At 45.9% G+C, this 18451-nt stretch overlaps 2 protein-coding genes and 2 non-coding genes across 5 annotated transcripts; 1 reads left to right on the plus strand and 3 right to left on the minus strand.

Moving 5' to 3' along the window:
* Positions 1 to 4980: 4980 nt before the first annotated feature.
* TRNAK-CUU (transfer RNA lysine (anticodon CUU)) lies at positions 4981 to 5053 on the minus strand. The gene has a single exon. It is a non-coding gene; the product is annotated as a tRNA-Lys (tRNA).
* A 142-nt stretch (positions 5054 to 5195) lies between these two features.
* LOC123079132 (ABC transporter G family member 38) lies at positions 5196 to 12242 on the minus strand. Of its 2 annotated transcripts, XM_044501810.1 has the most exons (18): positions 12020 to 12242; positions 11829 to 11919; positions 11428 to 11729; positions 10910 to 11191; positions 10511 to 10827; positions 10252 to 10412; positions 9752 to 9861; positions 9521 to 9671; positions 9239 to 9382; positions 8984 to 9132; positions 8219 to 8551; positions 7300 to 7590; positions 7130 to 7213; positions 6860 to 6993; positions 6376 to 6603; positions 6107 to 6278; positions 5779 to 6033; positions 5196 to 5669 (listed from the first exon to the last, which is right to left on the minus strand). In XM_044501810.1, the coding sequence occupies exons 2-18, from the start codon at positions 11902 to 11904 to the stop codon at positions 5400 to 5402; spliced, it is 3459 nt and encodes a 1152-aa protein (XP_044357745.1). In that variant the 5' UTR covers positions 11905 to 11919; positions 12020 to 12242; the 3' UTR covers positions 5196 to 5399. The 2 variants fall into 2 exon arrangements, with proteins under 2 accessions (XP_044357745.1, XP_044357744.1); XM_044501809.1 differs by having other exon boundaries at positions 11829 to 12242.
* Positions 12243 to 15192: 2950 nt separating this feature from the next.
* Positions 15193 to 16381, plus strand: LOC123076323 (uncharacterized). Its single transcript, XM_044498635.1, has 3 exons — positions 15193 to 15317; positions 15463 to 15842; positions 16200 to 16381. Exons 1-3 carry the CDS (start codon positions 15193 to 15195, stop codon positions 16379 to 16381), a joined length of 687 nt encoding a protein of 228 aa, XP_044354570.1.
* Positions 16382 to 16959: 578 nt separating this feature from the next.
* Positions 16960 to 17032, minus strand: TRNAF-GAA (transfer RNA phenylalanine (anticodon GAA)). Its single transcript has one exon. It is a non-coding gene; the product is annotated as a tRNA-Phe (tRNA).
* Between the last annotated feature and the right edge of the window lie 1419 nt (positions 17033 to 18451).

Raw genomic sequence — 18451 nt, forward strand, 5'->3', positions numbered from 1 at the left:
ACATTTATCATGATATAAGGAAATAAATAATACTTTATTATTGCCTCTAGGGCATATTTCCTTCAAGGACCCTTTTCATCGAATCCGATCCGACTAAAGTGGGAGAGACAGACACCCGCTAGCCACCTTATGCAACTAGTGCATGTCAGTCGGTGGAACCTGTCTCACGTAAGAGTACGTGTAAGGTCGGTCGGGGCCGCTTCATCCCACGATGTCGCCGAATCAAGATAAGACTAGTAACGGCAAATAAATTGACAAAATCAACGCCCACAACTACTTTGTGTTCTACTCGTGCATAGAAACTACGCATAGACCTAGCTCATGATGCCACTGTTGGGGAACGTAGCGGAAATTCAAAATTTTCTACGCATCACCAAGATCAATCTATGGAGTAATCTAGCAACGAGGGGAAGGGGAGTGCATCTACATACCATTGTAGATCACGATGCGGAAGCGTTGCAAGAACGCGGATGAAGGAGTCGTACTCGTAGCGATTCAGATCGCGGTTGATTCCGATCTAAGCGCCGAACCACGGCGCCTCCGCGTTCAACACACGTGCAGCCCGGTGACGTCTCCCACGCCTTGATCCAGCAAGGAGAGAGGGATAGGTTGGGGAAGACTCCGTCCAGCAGCAGCACGACGCCGTGGTGGTGGTGGAGGAGCGCGGTACTCCAGCAGGGCTTCGCCAAGCACTGCGAGAGACGAGGAGGGAGAGGGATAGGGCTGCGCCAAAGAGAGATGTTCTCATGTGTATGGCAGCCCCAAAAACCCCACTATATATAGGGGAGGGGGAGGGGCGGCGCCCCCATCTAGGGTTCCCCCCAAAGGGGTGCGGCCAGCCCTAGATGGGACTTGGAGGGGCGGCCAAGGGGGGAGAGAGGGGGGCGCACCACTAGGTGGGCCTTAGGCCCATCTGAGCCTAGGGTTTCCCCCTTCCCCCCTTCCCTGCGCCTTGGGCCCCTTGTGGGAGGCGCACCAGCCCACCTAGGGGCTGGTCCCTTCCCACACTTGGCCCACGCAGCCCTCTGGGGCCAGTGGCCCCACCTGGTGGACCCCCGAGACCCTCCCGGTGGTCCCGGTACGTTACCGATAGCACCCGAAACTTTTCCGGTGACCAAAACAGGACTTCCCATATATAAATCTTTACCTCCGGACCATTCCGGAACTCCTCGTGATGTCCGGGATCTCATCCGGGACTCCGAAAAACATTCGGTAACCACGTATATCTATTCCCTATAACCCTAGCGTCATCGAACCTTAAGTGTGTAGACCCTACGGGTTCGGGAACCATGCAGACATGACCGAGACGTTCTCCGGCCAATAACCAACAGCGGGATCTGGATACCCATGTTGGCTCCCACATGTTCCATGATGATCTCATCGGATGAACCACGATGTCGGGGATTCAATCAATCCCGTATACAAATCCCTTTGTCTATCGGTATGTTACTTGCCCGAGATTCGATCGTCGGTATCCCGATACCTTGTTCAATCTCGTTACCGGCAAGTCTCTTTACTCGTTCCGTAACACATCATCCCGTGATCAACTCCTTGGTCACATTGTGCACATAATGATGATGTCCTACCGAGTGGGCCCAGAGATACCTCTTCGTTTACACGGAGTGACAAATCCCAGTCTCGATTCGTGCCAACCCAATTGACACTTTTGGAGATACCTGTAGTGCACCTTTATAGCCACCCAGTTACGTTGTGACGTTTGGTACACCCAAAGCATTCCTACTGTATCCGGGAGTTGCACAATCTCATGGTCTAAGGAAATGATACTTGACATTAGAAAAGCTCTTAGCAAACGAACTACACGATCTTGTGCTAGGCTTAGGATTGGGTCTTGTCCATCACATCATTCTCCTAATGATGTGATCCCGTTATCAACGACATCCAATGTCCATGGTCAGGAAACCGTAACCATCTATTGATCAATGAGCTAGTCAACTAGAGGCTTACTAGGGACATGGTGTTGTTTATGTATCCACACATGTATCTGAGTTTCCTATCAATACAATTTTAGCATGGATAATAAACGATTATCATGAACAAGGAAATATAATAATAACCAATTTATTATTGCCTCTAGGGCATATTTCCAACAAAAAGAACATTCGGTTGGGTTGAATGTGTTGTCCAAATTGTTTGTGGACTTGCCGTGTTCTCAAAATCATGGTGGTGAGATAACTGTTTGTGGTGAAAAATGTTATTTGACAACTTACATTTTTTAATAATATTTGACAACTTAGCTAGGTCTGTGGGTAAGTAGAAAATATATGTAATGTCTTATGAGTTCTAAAGAGTTGTTCTTTGTTATTGGACAACTTACCTTTTTTAGAATATTTGACAACTTAGTTGTGTGTGTGGCTAAGCACAAAATGTATGAAAGGCCTTATAATCTGATCAAATCAACTGCCTCAGCAGCTGTTGGATGGCGCGCAGGACAGCCATCTGCTCTCTCCTGCGCTAGCCGCTCAGCTGCACCCCAACTGTTTTGCAACATGGATCGTCTTGTGGTCACGGGGCTTTGCAACATGAGACGTGTGGCGCTCCCGTCGAATCGTTTCCTACCATTGCAACAAAGGTGATATTGCGGTGACCACTCTACAATACTAGTGGTGTTGCAAACACTGCCCCCCCCCCCATCTGCAATAGAGGAGAGGCTCTGAGCGATCGAGGTAGCGATGAGGCAGCGACACAACAAGATTGGTTGGTGATAATGGAAGGGAGAGGGAGAGTGTGTCCCATGGAGGAGAGTTGGAAGAGGATAGATAGAGGGAAATTGCGTCCATGGCTGAGGGGGAAAGGTAGGAGACGAGAAGGGGACCACATCAGGGAAGAAAGGAAAGGCTGCCCGTAGTGTGTGGATAAGGGAGAAGAGAGAGATGGGCAATGCATGGGCTTCGGGGGGGCATGGCACACATAGGAGGCGTCTGACCGCAACAAGCACCATGTTGGGCACATGTATTTGCAACAAGGTCCATGTTTGCAAACCTGGTAATCAATCCGTATTGTGTTGCGCTATGATTAAAATTGGATGGAAAATGTGTCGAGCACTTGTAGAAAATATTATATATAATGTACCAAACATGGTTGAGGGGAGAGCGCGCCCCATGGAGGAGAGTCAGGAAAGGATAGAGAGAGGGGAAGTGTGTCCATGGCTGAGGGTAAAAGGTAGGAGACGAGAAGGGTACCACATCGGGGAAGAAAGGAAAGAAATGGTTGTAGTGTCTGGATAAGGGGGAAGAGAGAGATGGGAAATGTGTTGGCTTCATGGGGGGACGCACGGCACACATAGGAGGTGTCTGCAACAAGCACCATGTTGGGCCCATGTGTTTGCAACAAGGTCTATGTTTGCAAACGGGTGGTCAATCCGTGTTGTGCTGCGCTATGATTAAAATTGGATCGAAAGATGTACCAAGCCATTATAAATAATATTATATCTACACAAATGATAAGTGACACATGTGTTGCACGAAGCACTCCGGTCCTGGCGGTTTTGACAACTAAAGTTGCCATCCGAAAAGAAAAAGCAAACAAAAAAACTAAACTTGCCATCTAAAAAGAAGTTGCTATGCTTGACAACTAAAGTTGTTATCCTCGCGCCCTAAACTTGCCACAAAAAACGTTCGGAGTTGCTATGTGTTCGTGCCACATGTGTGGCACTTATTAGGATCATATATCTAATGTGTGTATCACATATGTAGTATATTTTCAATAGTTGTCTGTGGTATTGCAATTTAACTGTTGCGTCTTCTCGACCCGCTCGGTTTCTCTTTATCTATACCTACTAATAAAGTGTGAACGCTTAGGCCCATCCACCGTCGCGTCTTTTCGCAGAACCCCTTACCCCGCAGTACATATCATACATTTTTTTAAACAGTCATATCTTTTAAACTGTAACTCTTATTTTAACAAATTATATATGAAATTTGATTATTTTTTTTTGTAGAATCTGAATATGATGTTATTTTACCTGTTAACCATTTCAAAATTGTTATTTATAGAGTTGCCTTAATCAATAGTGCATGATCCACCCCTTTTTTGTATCGGTGTAGATCCGGATTGAAAATGAACACATTAGTAAAATTAGATTGAATACAAAAGAAATCATCTGTAACAACGCATGGATGTTCGGCATAACCTCACACGGGAAAAAGGAAAGCATATTTCTTATCTTATGCGGAGAGAGAGACGCCTTAAATTTATCACATTCAAACGCGTTGTGATTGTGTGAGCATTGAGGCCTTCCTTGGCGAGGGTGCAGGAAGGATAAGCGGCAATATAGATGGGATGCCATGTTCGAATAAATAACATGGACCTATTGAGGTCTTGAATCATGGTTATTGGTTAGGGGCATCTGTTATTTTTTCTCCCGTTACAACGCACAGGCTCTTTCGCTAGTTATTAAAAATTGAATGGGAGCACACAATATCAGTTTACTAAGAACTTTGATGACAAGTGAGCCAGATTTTACGCAGAATTTTGATTTGTTGACAGCCAGTATGAAGTGTCCCTAAAAAATAGAACAAGTACATACAAAATTTTGATTTGTTGCCGGTCCGTGTGAAGTGTCCCCGAAAATTAGAATTTTGATTTGTTACCAGACAGTGCGAAGTGTCCCGGAAAAATAGAACAAGTACATGTGCAAGATGCTCAAAAAAATTCATTAGTTAGGGGTATCTGTTATTTTTTCCTCCTGTTACAAATGTGAAGTGTCCCTGAAAAATAGAACAAGTACATACAAAATTTTGATTTGTTGCCGGTCCGTGTGAAGTGTCCCCGAAAATTAGAATTTTGATTTGTTACCAGACAGTGCGAAGTGTCCCGGAAAAATAGAACAAGTACATGTGCAAGATGCTCAAAAAAATTCATTAGTTAGGGGTATCTGTTATTTTTTCCTCCTGTTACAAATGTGAAGTGTCCCTGAAAAATAGAACAAGTAGACGCGCAAGATGCTAAAAAACATTCATTCGCCCACCGTGGGGCTCGAACCCACGACCACAAGGTTAAGAGCCTTGCGCTCTACCAACTGAGCTAGACGGGCTTTGTGCCTAAAATTTGCTGATAAGGTAAATGGCGTAGAAAGTCGCAACGTTGCAATCCGTTATGCATCCCACATGACACTGCGGATCATACTAGTGCCACTCACAGTAGTCAGATTCTGGAGCCCAAAATGTTCTTTTAGGTTTGATCCTTAACTTTTGCACGGTTTCATTTAAAATATTATCAGATACAAAAAGACTACATGGTCTTTACTTGAACAATGCTTCCTTTGCTTCAGCTACCCATTCGCTGAAGCACCAGGACATAACCATGGGCAGCGAAACTAACACTATAACAAGGGTACTGCACATCGCAAATCTATATGACAAAATGGACGCATATAGTTTCTATCTCTGTTGGAAATTAAACGTCTTTATGCAATACGCATATATCATAGCGAAGAAGACAGTGAAGCCTGCCAGCACAACCGCCACGACGCCCATGAAGTCGTTATCATAACCGAAGTAGCTCTTGATGAAAGATGAGACTTGCTGATCGGGTTGACCAGGCACCTTGATAAGATCTTCCACATCCCCGTACTGTGACACAACAAGCCCGTAAACTGTCCATGCCACTGGGCAAAGCCAATAGTACCAAATCCACCATTTTGGGATTTTCTGAAGGAAAACACAAGCAAAAGATTAGATGAACCTACAACGACTGCATTGCACAAGGTTCATGTTCTTAAAATTTAGTTGTAAAGGTAAAAAAGAAGGTGTGCCTCACCGATCTTGCAACGAAGAACCCTGAGAAGAGATTGAAAAAGGAGTAGAAGGCAGCGGCAAATATAGAAGCAACTTGACCATTTGGCGATACGGAGACAGTCATCATGCCGTAGTAAGTGAAATACAGGAAGGTGAAGAATGAAACATAGAAGAACCAGAAGAACTTTACTAGTGTCCACTCGAAAGACATCATCGGGTAGACGATAAGAGTATAAACCAGAGTCTCAACGAACACATATGGTATCTCCACAACTACCTGAATAGACATATTCAGTACGTTAGTATCAAACAGTTATGCCTTTTCTATTTAACCACTAATGTTTACTGACCTGAGCGAGGGCATAGGGTATAGCTGAGTACATTCCAGCTGCTTGCTCTCTGTAAAATACAGTCCTTTCCACAGCAACAACAGGTTGAACACAGATACAATTCTCGCAGCCAACGAACATAACAGCGGCATACATTGATCCCACAATGACTAAAAGATCACCCGAGCTCCTCCTGCACCAAGTAACAAATAATTGAGCATCCCGTAAATACGCTTTCAAGAAGGATCAATGGTTGTGCACATGATAATAGCTGAGCATTATAAACATACATCTTTAGACCAACCCTCCAGAATATAACCCCCAGCACTAAGGCCGTAACAAATGCAAAGAACATCCTGACGAGGTTGTAATCAGGACTTCTCCAGTAAGTCCACCATTGCTTCCAGAGACAGAATTTAAACTGACCAAAGGAACTCTGCGAGTATTGAGAAGGGAAGTAAAGATCGCTGGTACCAGGAGGTGGCTTGCTCAGCTCTTTGACTAATGCTTTATTCCGCCTGAAAATATTAATCCACACAAGGAAGTAGTTATAAACGCCTGAAGAGTTCAAGGTGCAGGAAGAAGTTCATTCTTCCGTAAGTTGCGGGATTGAAAGTTCAAACCATAATGGTGTATCACTAATTTACTAGAACAATTTTTAAGTAGTGCATGTTGATGCTGTAATGCTGCCTACGCTTCTTCTAGAAGTTTGTTTCTTTTTAAAAACGTCTCAACCCTATTTACAGGACAAAGTTGAGGGGACACTTCACTTACTGATGCATAGTCGAAGATTTGTAACTTTCGGCAAAATCAATCTTCAGTCGAACTTCTGCTGCCGCAGAGCTTACATCCAACATCCATGTAGCTGGGTTGCACTTCTCTTTGATCTTTGGGACTCCAGGAATTTCCTGATTTGATACATAAAACACAAATATTATGACATGATCTATAGACTTCAAATACAGGAACTCCAAAAAAAAAGGTACCCTCATAGTTACAAGGTATATGCATAATGGAGAGTGGTTTGGATATCAGATTGCAGACCTGAAAGTATTCGACAACTTTATGGGAGTTCCTACCCAGCGGTCCAGAATATATGACTTGACCTCCTCTTTTCAGTAATAGCAGCTTCCATGGTGAAACCCCAGAAGATTGTCAAGCACCAAAGTTATAAATAGAATATATGAGAATAAAGTATCCAAAAGATGCATTACCTCATCAAAAGCTTCAAAAATGTCTATACTTGGTTGATGGATGGTGCAGACAACAGTTCTTCCAGTATTGACAGTGTTCCGAACAGTTCTCATGACAATTGCGGCAGCTCTTGCATCAAGGCCTGAAGTTGGTTCGTCCATGAAGATAATTGAGGGGTTTGCCACAAGCTCTACAGCAATAGTCAACCTCTTTCTTTGTTCAGTCGACAGACCGTTCACACCAGGGAGACCCACAATAGCATCCTTGAGACCGTTCAGTTCAATTAGTTCCATTACTTCATCCACAAATACCTACAGAAAGAAACAAAAGTTAATCCATCTAAACAGTTAATCAGCTTCATTCACCCCACTCAGAAAAAAGGAACTTCACTCACAATCTTACTCCAGCAAACACTTCAGTGAGTTGAGTACCATAGTTGCCATACAACTCACTAGGGATATTAAAAAAGGGGTTTTCATCAACCTGTGGCGACCATGCTATACATTTTTTAATCTAGCACTGTGGCTTGGATCGCGTGGAAGAGGAAACTGAACTAAAATGCTACAGCCGGTTTTAGCCGTGTTGGAATGAACCCATTTTTAGCACCCCTACAACTACACAATGGTTTTCACTTTCAGTGAGATTTCAATGAAATTCACTGAATTTCAATGCACACTGCAATATTTACCGTTCAGTCAAAATATTTCAGCAATTTCAGTAGTTACACATGAATTCAAATATTTTTCAAAATTTTCAAATATTTGGTTGAATTCAAGTGAATGTTTCGGCCCTTTGGCCGAAATGCAAACCGAAATCACTGAAATTCACTGAATTTTGGTGATTCTGGTTCTTGCTGAAAATTTTCTGAAACTGAAAGTGAAAACCTTGCCAAATGCAACAGTTGGACAATTGAGATCGTAAGAAGACACAAGAGCGAACCTTCTTCTCTTGATCAGTGACCTCCTTAGGCAGACGCAGGAAAGCAGAGAAGAGTAGCGACTCTCTGACTGTGATCTGTGGAGAGTGGATGTCATTTTGCTCGCAGTAACCCGACATTCTTGCAAATGTTGCTTGGTTCTTAGGGTAACCAGATATGTAGACTTCCCCTTCAATGTATCCACCAGTCTTCCTCCCAGACAAGACATCCATGAGGGTGGTCTTTCCAGCTCCACTCACACCCATAAGGGCAGTCAAAACCCCAGGGCGAAAAGCACCAGATATCCCTGACAGCAGCTGAAGCTTATCAGCGGTTACTCCTTGAGTCTTCATCTCCTGACAGATTCGCAGTTTGCAAATGAGATTATATAACAACACTGTGATGCACAACAAATGTGTCATCAAATAACACTCTCAAGTTTGTAAAGATATGTATCCTACATAGTTCATAGGGATGCCATAACAAATATGTTAATTTCATAATTTGCAACCACCAGGTCCTCGCAGAAAATTGCTACGATCATGCATTAGCTGAAAAAAAATCCACGACTGAAAATGGGCTGTTCTATGAGAACATAGAACTTGAAGTTCACACTAAAAATGTTTGCCAACCTAAAAATGGTGTATTAAATCAGCGACAATTAATATGGATCGGAGAGAGTACGTAACTATAGCATGATAGGGAAAATCTCATAGTCACAGAACATCAATGGGCAAAGGTACGAGGATGCAGTTTAAGAAAAAGAATAAAAAGACATGCATACATACCGCAGGCATGTCAACATAGTAGTTTATCTCATTGAAGGACATGGAGAGAGGTTCAAACGGAAGAACCATCCCTCTTCCTGGAGCATATCCAACAGACCTATCAGAAGTATTTGGGGAACGGCCACGTAATTGTTCAAGCACCTTATCCACTACAGAATAAGAAACATCATTAGAACTGGCCAATATAAGAGGCATGTCTTTTTCCAAAGTGTATGTCAGTTTTTTTTTTTGGGGGGGCGGGGGCAGGGAGCTTACATGTGATAATTGAGTTCGGGGATGTAGGTTCTGTTGTTCGAACCGTAGTTCTCTGTGTTATATGTGGCTCCTTCTTTTGCTCATAGTCATTCTCTGGAAATCCATCAGTTTCTTCAGGCAAGATGGCTTGCGGTTTTCCAATGGCTAATGCAAAGTAACGAATTAATTATCCACACCGAATAACACAGTTGTGTATTTCGAATACACCTATATATTTACACAGAAAAGAAAGTTGCCAGAATAAGCAAACAATAAAGTTGACAGATGCAAGTCATGACTTACCGTTCAGGTACATAAGCGATAGTGTGAATAGCACATTGAACACAACAGTGAACCCTAGAAGGGCACCTGCTCCAATCCAGTACCACTCCTTGCCAGTGAATACACCTGCATTTTCTAGAACTGCCACTCCCAATGGCCTTCCATCAGCTATCTACTGATACACAAGAAAAAAAAGTCAAGTAACATGTTTGTATGAGATAACAATAGTAAGATGATTATGAGTTAACTTACAGATTGGTCCAGCCACCTCGGAGAATCCATCTCATTGACAGCAAGAGCAATGTATGCATACGTAAGAGGTGAACACCAATAACCCCATACCAGCCATTTTGGAATTGCATCTGTAACAATGAGAAATGGTTGATATTTGAAGTAACACTCGAAATGTCTAAGTTAACAGTGATTTATTTCGACTGCTACGTCAAGACTCTATACTGAAAAATTTCAGCTATAAAAAGGTTTAGATAAGTGATTTAAGCCCTTTGAGGTATAAGGTCCCGGTAGTTGTATTTTATTTCAAGAGATAACTTTTCTGATTCATTTGTGAAGAATCTTCATCGATGACAGTAAGTGGCCAAAATGACAGTTCTTACGTGCACCTTACATGTATTCCTGTTCAGACACAATCAATAATTTCTGGAGTTGTGTACCAATGGCACCAATTCGACAATGTCCATTATGTTGGCAAGGAGAATGGTAATCTATATGTGATGGAATGCATGGATGATTACCTCTTGGTAGGATGAATCCTCCCATTACAAATATGATCAGAAGGGCAAGAGATCCAGCGGTATTAGTGACGACAACAGTCCTACATAAGCCAGCAACAAGCCTGAACAATCCTCCAGCCGCCTGCTGGATCAAGAATACTATAAGCAGATGTTTGAAGAACCTGCACAATGATGAGCATTGCACTCTTAGGGCCGTAAAGCAAATATTGAGCTCAATAATATTACAATTTTAGTGGACAGAATAATTGAGATGGCCCACCTGCTAGCTTCAGGGGAAAAGCCTATGAGGTAGTAGGTTATTACAACCCAAATTATTGACTCAAGCAAGGCCATAGGGACTTTCAGGAGAACATTTGGAAGTGTAAAATGCCATGGCCGATAGAATAGAAAATCTCTATGTTTGTAGAATACAGGTAGCCTTGCGAGAGTAAGGGTTGCCTCGGCAAAACCATTGAACATGTTGGCTATCATGATAAATATAAGTGCCCCTAGGTAGACTTGGCCATCTTCCTCAGTATCTTCATGGAGCCGTGTACGCAAGAAAACCGTTGATGCTACTAGAGCAACTATGATTCCCTTCAAAAGAAAGGAAGACAAAGAATCACATCTATGAATAGATAAGCACTTCACCATTTAAGGTTATCTTGGATCTAGGTACCTGAACTATTTTGAAAACGTAGATAAATGAGTTTCTCTGCATGAGAAGCCATTCTTTGGAGAACGAGGTCTTGAGAAGCTCTGAAGTTGAAACAGACTGATCGGAGAAAACCAGAGCAGATTTGTGGATTTTTCTCTTGTTGAAAGGAACCGAAAGCTGCTTTTTTAGGCTCTTCCCCATGTGAAATTTCCTGAACTTTAAAACAAATTCAGGTACTGATACATAGTGATAAGGCTTTTCATTCTGTATCCAGTATTGCGCCTGATCTTTCTTTGATGTAACCTGTGAAAAGTTGCATTTGTCAGAAAGGCAAATTGGATGTACTAACTATAAGAAATTGATCGTACCAACTCTTACATGTAAACTGGATGTGTCAAGGCACATGAAATCTTAAATAAGCTACTAAAACTCTAGAAATGATGTTTGCTGTTAAAAAAAAGTTTCTATAGTCTTCACTACATATACCCATGCTGAATTAGTGAGATCCGTGGTAACTTGGACTTTTTAATGCAACGAACCTCTTGCAAGAAATCAGCAGCACCTTTCCTCTCGGGGCAGCGGAAGCCGCACCTCTCGAAGAACTCGAGCACGTACTCCCTGGGACCCTGGTAGACGATCTGCCCCTCGGAGAGCAGCATGACGTCGTCGAAGAGGTCGAAGATCTCCGGCGCGGGCTGCAGCAGCGACACCAGTACGGTAGCCTCGCCCAGGTGGACAATCTGCTGGATGCACCTGACGACCTGGTAGGTGGTGGAGCTGTCCAGGCCGGTGGATATCTCGTCCATGAACAGCACCTTGGTCGGGCCGACCAGCATCTCCCCTGCAACCAAATCAATCGATACGGCGTTACCAATGGAGATAAGAATGCAACTAAATCGCTGTGAATTGAGGCGCCGGAAGGGACGCGCGCAAAAGCTACCTGTTGTGAGGCGCTTCTTCTGCCCGCCGGAGATGCCGGTCCGCATGTCGTCGCCGACCATGACGTCGGCGCACATGTCCAGCCCGAGGATCTGCACACACCAGCGGCATCAGGCATGGGGACATCATCGCCAATGCGCTGCGGATCGTTAGGAGGCGAGGCCTTCTTGGGTGCGGCAAAGAAGCGAACACCTTGTCTGCAACTTCCCCCGCCTATCTACTCTACTTTCGGCGGTCTCAGACGATCCGGGGAATCAAACAAGTTCCGAACTCCCGATGTAGTGACCCAGTCGGCTCCGGCATGGCACCGCCGGTAAAGCTACCGGCCACCAGCCTGGTGGCAGCGGGAGACGGCGGCGCGAACGCGGCACAGGACATTTCTGCTCTGCTCGAGTAAATTTCAGTTGTTCACGGATGAACATTTGTGCTATTGTTTTTTTAACCCAGATCTATTATAAAAATTATTCCAAAATAAAAATACAAAGCACCCAAACATAATAAAAAGTACATCTAGGTCTGACCACTACCGTCACTAGAACTAGTCATTGAAGCTTTGTTGCCGCCGCTTCCGTACCAGAGATGGATACCATAGTCAGGAAGTCTTGATGCACGTATCCCTAAATACCAATGTGCCGGAACTGTAATCGTCGTCGTTGAACCCTTATCTTACTGAAGAACTTGACACCAAAATTTGCCGTTGCATACATACACAGGGAACCGTAACGAGGAGCTCATAGGAATATTCGTTGAAGCTCCATCGAATCCATTCTGATGGACAAACTTGAATAGGATCGGAATTCGAAAAACCGACTTGAGGATGAAGCCTCGCTTCTGTGAAGACTAAATTCATGACCTATCTACTAGCTTGAGCGAGGCACCAGGATTCCCCTCTCTACCATTGGCCTCTGGAGCGGCGGCCGGAGAGGAAAGGAACCCACAAACTACCGACAAAAAAACGAGAGAAGAAAGGCTTTACCCTAGTCACATTACAAGAGGGAAAGAAAGAGTCTTAGCATTTGTGTTTATTGTTTGATTGATTTTACACACAAACATGTTAATTTCACACTTCGCCTAACGTATTACATTACGATTATGCGCACCTTCTGTTTTTAAATAAATAAGGTCTCAAAGCTTAAGTCCTCAAAGAAATTTTGAGGAGTTAGAGCTCACCTAGCCCTTCTCTCAAACCCTTAATTGATCAAAATTTAAGAAGTTATCCCTCAAACTAGTCATTGCAAAAATTTAGTCAGTTCCCACCACTTAACGATAAACCTTCTCTTTCCTTGCTCTCGTTGGTATTCCTGGCGCGAGCGCCGCCGCGTCACCCGAACAGTCGTGGACTGGTTGATTTGCCTCCAAATCACGTCGCTGACACAGTCACCCACTCGAGCCGATACAAACTCTGAGGAGCATCCCCATGGTCTCGGTGCAGCTGTCGGTGTGTTGGGTTCAAAATTGCTACAGAAGTGTGTGGCAATGGTCGCGGTCGCTAAATCGAGCTTGGAGGAGGACACTGATGAGATGGTGGAGGCCGGTGGCAAGGAGGAGCAAGCCGCCAACAAGGTGCACATCCTCTCATGGGAAGCGGCCGAGTGTGAGTATGGGCACACTCTCGCTGATGACACAGATTCATGCTGTCGAGGCACAACTTGAGGCCGAGCGCCGACCGACAAGCGGTGGAGGAGCACCTCGCCATTGTGGCGTCGATGGAGTACGAACACGACGTCGCAATGAACCAGGCAACGTTGATGACGATGGAGGGACCAAGACCCGATGTTCGCGGAGCTCGACGACTCCAACAAGATGCCAATGTCATGGATTAGGAGGGGCGCTAATGAACACGAGGCCTCGTGCTCTTGAAAGTAGGCGATCATCGACCTCTCCTCCGGCAATTAGTAGTTTTAGCTCAGTTAGCTCTAATTTTATGTTTAGTGAGTGGAAGTATTGTACTCCCTCCTTCTCAAAATATAAGGTGAGCTTGACTTTGTGGTCTTTGATGCATGACTTTAACTACTTGTGTACACTAAAATTCATGAATGGACATGTGTGAATGGTTTTATTGTATTTATCTTTCAAGTACTTTTATTTATATATCTTTTTAATAATTTAAAAGAAAGTGAAAAGAATAGTCAATGCTGTGCCTTGAAGGCCAGAAAAAGTCAACCGCACATTATATTTTGGGAAGGAGGGGGTATAATTAAGCGCCAAGTTAACTAAATCTAGTTTCAATTTGTGTTGAACGAGTATTTGCGCAAAATTGAGCTTTAGAAGAGTTAAAAATTGGACCCTCATAAGTGCCACACGTGTGGCACAAAGCAATTCCGCCTTGACGTTTTTTGATAGCAAGTTTAGTTATCCGAGGATGACAACTTTAGTTGTGAAGCATGACAACTTTCTGTTTGGATGGCAAGTTTCAGTTTTTTCGAAGGTTTGTATTTTTTTCGGATGGCAATTTTAGTTGTAAAAACGTTAGAGCGGTGTTACTTCATGCCACACGTGTGACACTTATCATTTAGGTAAAAATTTAGAGGAAGGGCTAGGCACAAAAGAATCCTCAAAATTTGAGGAGTTAAGTTTTAGGGTGTCGTTTGAGGAGGCTAGAGATGTTTTCTTACCCTGAGAATGTAATCTGTCTGCAGGGTGCTCCCTTCGACTGAAGTGGCCTGCCGATCAATACAAGGGAATTAAGCTCAAGATAGACACAAGTGTTGCATGATAGGTCATGAATGGTTCCAGTGGCAAGATAGCGGATAACTGTATACCTTCATGAAGAGGTCAACCTCTGGGTCAGGATAAATCCCCAGCTGCCTCTCCTTCTTGGTCAGCTCCTGGAGCAACTCTGCACGCGAAACATCGTCGGATCAGTCTCAAACGACGGGCCTTGGTTTTGCATCGGCGGAACTGCTGGTGCGACCACTTGCGCGATCGATACACGACGGACGGACGGCTCACCGTATCTGTGGCCCACCCCCTGGCACCTGGCGGAGAAGTGGAGGGTCTCCTTGACGGTCATCTCGCCGGCGTGGACGTCGTTCTGGCTGATGTACGCCGCCGTCTTCTGCGGCACGAACTCGTCCAGGCCGTAGCCGTTGTACGTCACCTCCCCGCGCACCTTCAGAGTGGGGTCCAACTTGCCGGCCAGCGCCAGCAGAAGTGTCGTCTTGCCTGAAGACGGTGGGCCCAGCAGGAGCGTCATCCTGGAGCGAGGGAAAGCAGCAATTTGAATTCAGAGAGGCCTGTAATAACAGGTAAAGCCATGCATGTAGGAAGAGTATACGTACCTGGAGGGTCTTACGACGCCTGAGACGTCCTTGAGAATGTGGAGGGTCTTGGTCTTGGCGAGGCTGACCCCGGCGAGCCCCAGCATGGCGTCCACCGTGTCCAGCGTCGCGTTCGCCAGCGTCGGCAGCGCGCGGCTCCCCACGTGGCACTCCGCCTCCACATTCAGGTTCCTGAACCTCACCTCCGCCGTCGGGATCACGATGCCCGCGCTGCCAAAACCAAAACACGACACGAACAACAATCTCTAAGACGCATGCATGGTGACCACCCCGTGCACTGCACTCGCTCTCTTTCATGCCTTGAAACATCACACGCATATAGTACAGTAGATGTAGTACATGTTGACGTACGTACCGATCAATGCGCGCGCGGAGCTTCTTGAGGAAGCGCTCGTTGTCCTCCTCGGCGACCCGGAAGACGCTCTCCACGAAGGCCTGCCGCTGCGGGCCCTCCAGCATGCGCACGTCCACCTCCTCGTGCGCGAACCGCCGCCGCCCGGCCTGGGCCTCCGACCGCAGGATGCCCGTGCGCAGCCGCTCGAACGACGGCAGCCGCTCCAGCGCCGCCCACCGCAGCGCCTCCTCATCGTCGCTCTCCCCTGCCCCGCTCCGCCGCCGGGAGGACCCGCCCGAGAAGTACACGCTCACGTCCGGGCTCACGCTCTGCAGGCTGCGGCTGATCATCTCCATGGCGCCCGTGCATGCGCGCGTCTGCGGTGCTTCGATGTCGCCTGGTTACCGCTCGTTATTACTGCGAGTACGTACGTACGTGCGTGTATATGTAATACTATGTTGACATGGCACGCGCTGGCAGGGCACCAAAACCCGTGCTTAGAAAATGCCGGCTGCGTACGTATCATCGGCCGGCAGAATTCGTCGGTTTAGACGGATTAGGATATGCTAGCTAGCGTTTTGCAGCGCAGCTCCAGCACGCATATCATGATGTCATGAACCCATGATCGCAGGGGCATCACTGGATCGGACGGCCGAGACCGGTGTCGCGCACTCGGACGTGACAGCGAGCGTTTGCTCCGTAGAAATCCCGTAGCTGGAAACCTATTTTATTTTCTTGAATTCTCGGTCTACACTAGTGGCGGCAGGATTCTTCGACGGGACCAAACGAGCGCATGAGAGCCAAATGGTGAAGGGCGGGCATCTTGGTGTCCCAGTCGCATATTGGTGCCACTCTGATTGGAGCTGGGCGTCGGCGTCGTCTCTGAAGCGTTCAATGATTTGGGCGAAAGGTGACATTACCATTGCCTGGGCTAATTAGGCGACAAAAGGAGCATCAGATGGGCGGATGGAGTAACCTGGATTTATATCCCTCGCCTGGCCGGATGTGGGAGACTGATTAGGCGCCACTGTAGTCGCTGCTACTTGCTACACATGATAACGATGTTAACTATGCACTTGTGGGTGGATGAGAAAAGGTCCCAGCTGTGATGAAATGAGAAAAGGTCCCAGTTGTAATGAGCTCGGCCTCCTCGATGATAAGGTGATTGGCTTGGTTGGAGCTAGCGTCGCGTCGGTTTTAATTTCTACCAGCCAAGCCGGACAAAAATGACAACATTGGTGACAGAGCTGCCTACGGAAGTGCGGGCCAATACTATAGCTATAGCACCGATTGGCATGCATGAGAGCCAAAGTGTGAGCTTGGCCTCCTCGATGATCAGGTGCTTAGTTGGAGGCATCGGGTTTTCTGCACAAGCGAAGCCGGGACAAACATGACAACGTTATGATTCTCGCCGTTCTTCCCTGCGGCGTCATTACTGACATAGCTGCCTACGGATAAAAGGTATACGGGCACCGATTTGGTCAAAACGTACCTTGGCAACGGCAACAAAAATGATATGCGGTGAGCGTGGATCGAACACGCGACCTTCAGATCTTCAGTCTGACGCTCTCCCAACTGAGCTATCCCCGCTTGGTGATTTATGTCATCCACAAAGCCCATATAACTTAACTTCGTTTTCGAGATTCGAGTGCTACAGAAAATGGACAGTGCTTGTAGAACTAATGAATTACTCTCACACTGTGTTCGGATGTCTGAGTTAGACCCTTTGTATTGGATTTGGTATTGGCTACCTGCCATTCAGGCGTTCGGATGTTTACTGAAACGGGTCTGATACAGAGCGGAAATCGCGTCCACGCGCGCAGCCGTCCCGCGATACAGATGCCCGAGGCTCCGATTTGGGTCGAATTGACTTGATCCTGCAAAACGCAAAGCTTGGAGACAGCGCTCGCTCGAGACCTGCCCCTTCCTCCCCGCGCGAGACAGACCGCTTGTGCTGTACAGGGATCGGACAACTTTTCTTGTACATGAAGTAGCCGTGTTAGAGCATCTCTAACATACCCCTTAAATCGCCGACCCATATCGCACGTTTACAGTTCGCGGAAAACGTGTTCTGCGGGCTCGCGCGGGCTGCAGCCGAGCAGACACAGCATAGCGGAACCGTGAATATTCTGTTTTACGGTTCCACTATGCGGGGTTTGCTCGGTCGCAGCCCGCGCGAGCCCGCAAAACGCGTGTTTTTTCAAAAATTAACACGTACCTCGCATACGACAGTAATATGAATTCAAACAACATAAAATGTGAATATTATGAATCCAAATTACAATGATTATTCAAGACACCAAATAAAACCAATAATTCAATACAACAATTAGTCTGAATACAACAATGACGCCGATCACACACGAATTAAATGAAATGAATGTTAAATTGGCTTGTGCCTTTGCCGATCACACAATACTGTCCGTGCCATGCCTTCGGGCAATTTTCCAAGTCCAACGCATGCAATCAACGCTTCCTAGCATGCCGGGCCAACCTCGCTTCTCATTTGCTGCCATCAACTTTATTGTGTCTTCTTCTTTGGGTGTACGAAGATAGACAGGACCAAAGACTCGGATCATCACTTTGGCAAACCTACGCACTGACTCAATTGTAGTATCTTCGCCAGTGCGAAGATACTCGTCGGCATAGTCAGCCGGAATACCATATGCAATCACACGCATAGCAGCGGAGATTTTTTGGTAGGCGCTAAAACCCAACAAGCCCGCGGTGTTTCTCCTTTGAGTGAAAAAACTGGCAATTGGTCTCGCAAGCTTGCACAATTTTTACGAAGAGTGATCGGCGCATTCAATACCTTCTCTGGAAGAGGTGCGGCGGATAGGTTGGATTGTCCGCGAAGTAGTCTTGCATCAACATCATATTCTCGAGATGGCGGTTGCGAGGGATGCAAAGACGACCGACTGTCGAACTTCGCCATCTCTCGTGGTTTCGATCCTCCACCTCTTTCACGGCTAGGACCGCCACGACCATGTGCCGACGATGGCGCTCGAG

This window comes from Triticum aestivum, chromosome 3D (genome assembly GCF_018294505.1).
Source record: "Triticum aestivum cultivar Chinese Spring chromosome 3D, IWGSC CS RefSeq v2.1, whole genome shotgun sequence".
NCBI lineage: Eukaryota > Viridiplantae > Streptophyta > Magnoliopsida > Poales > Poaceae > Triticum > Triticum aestivum.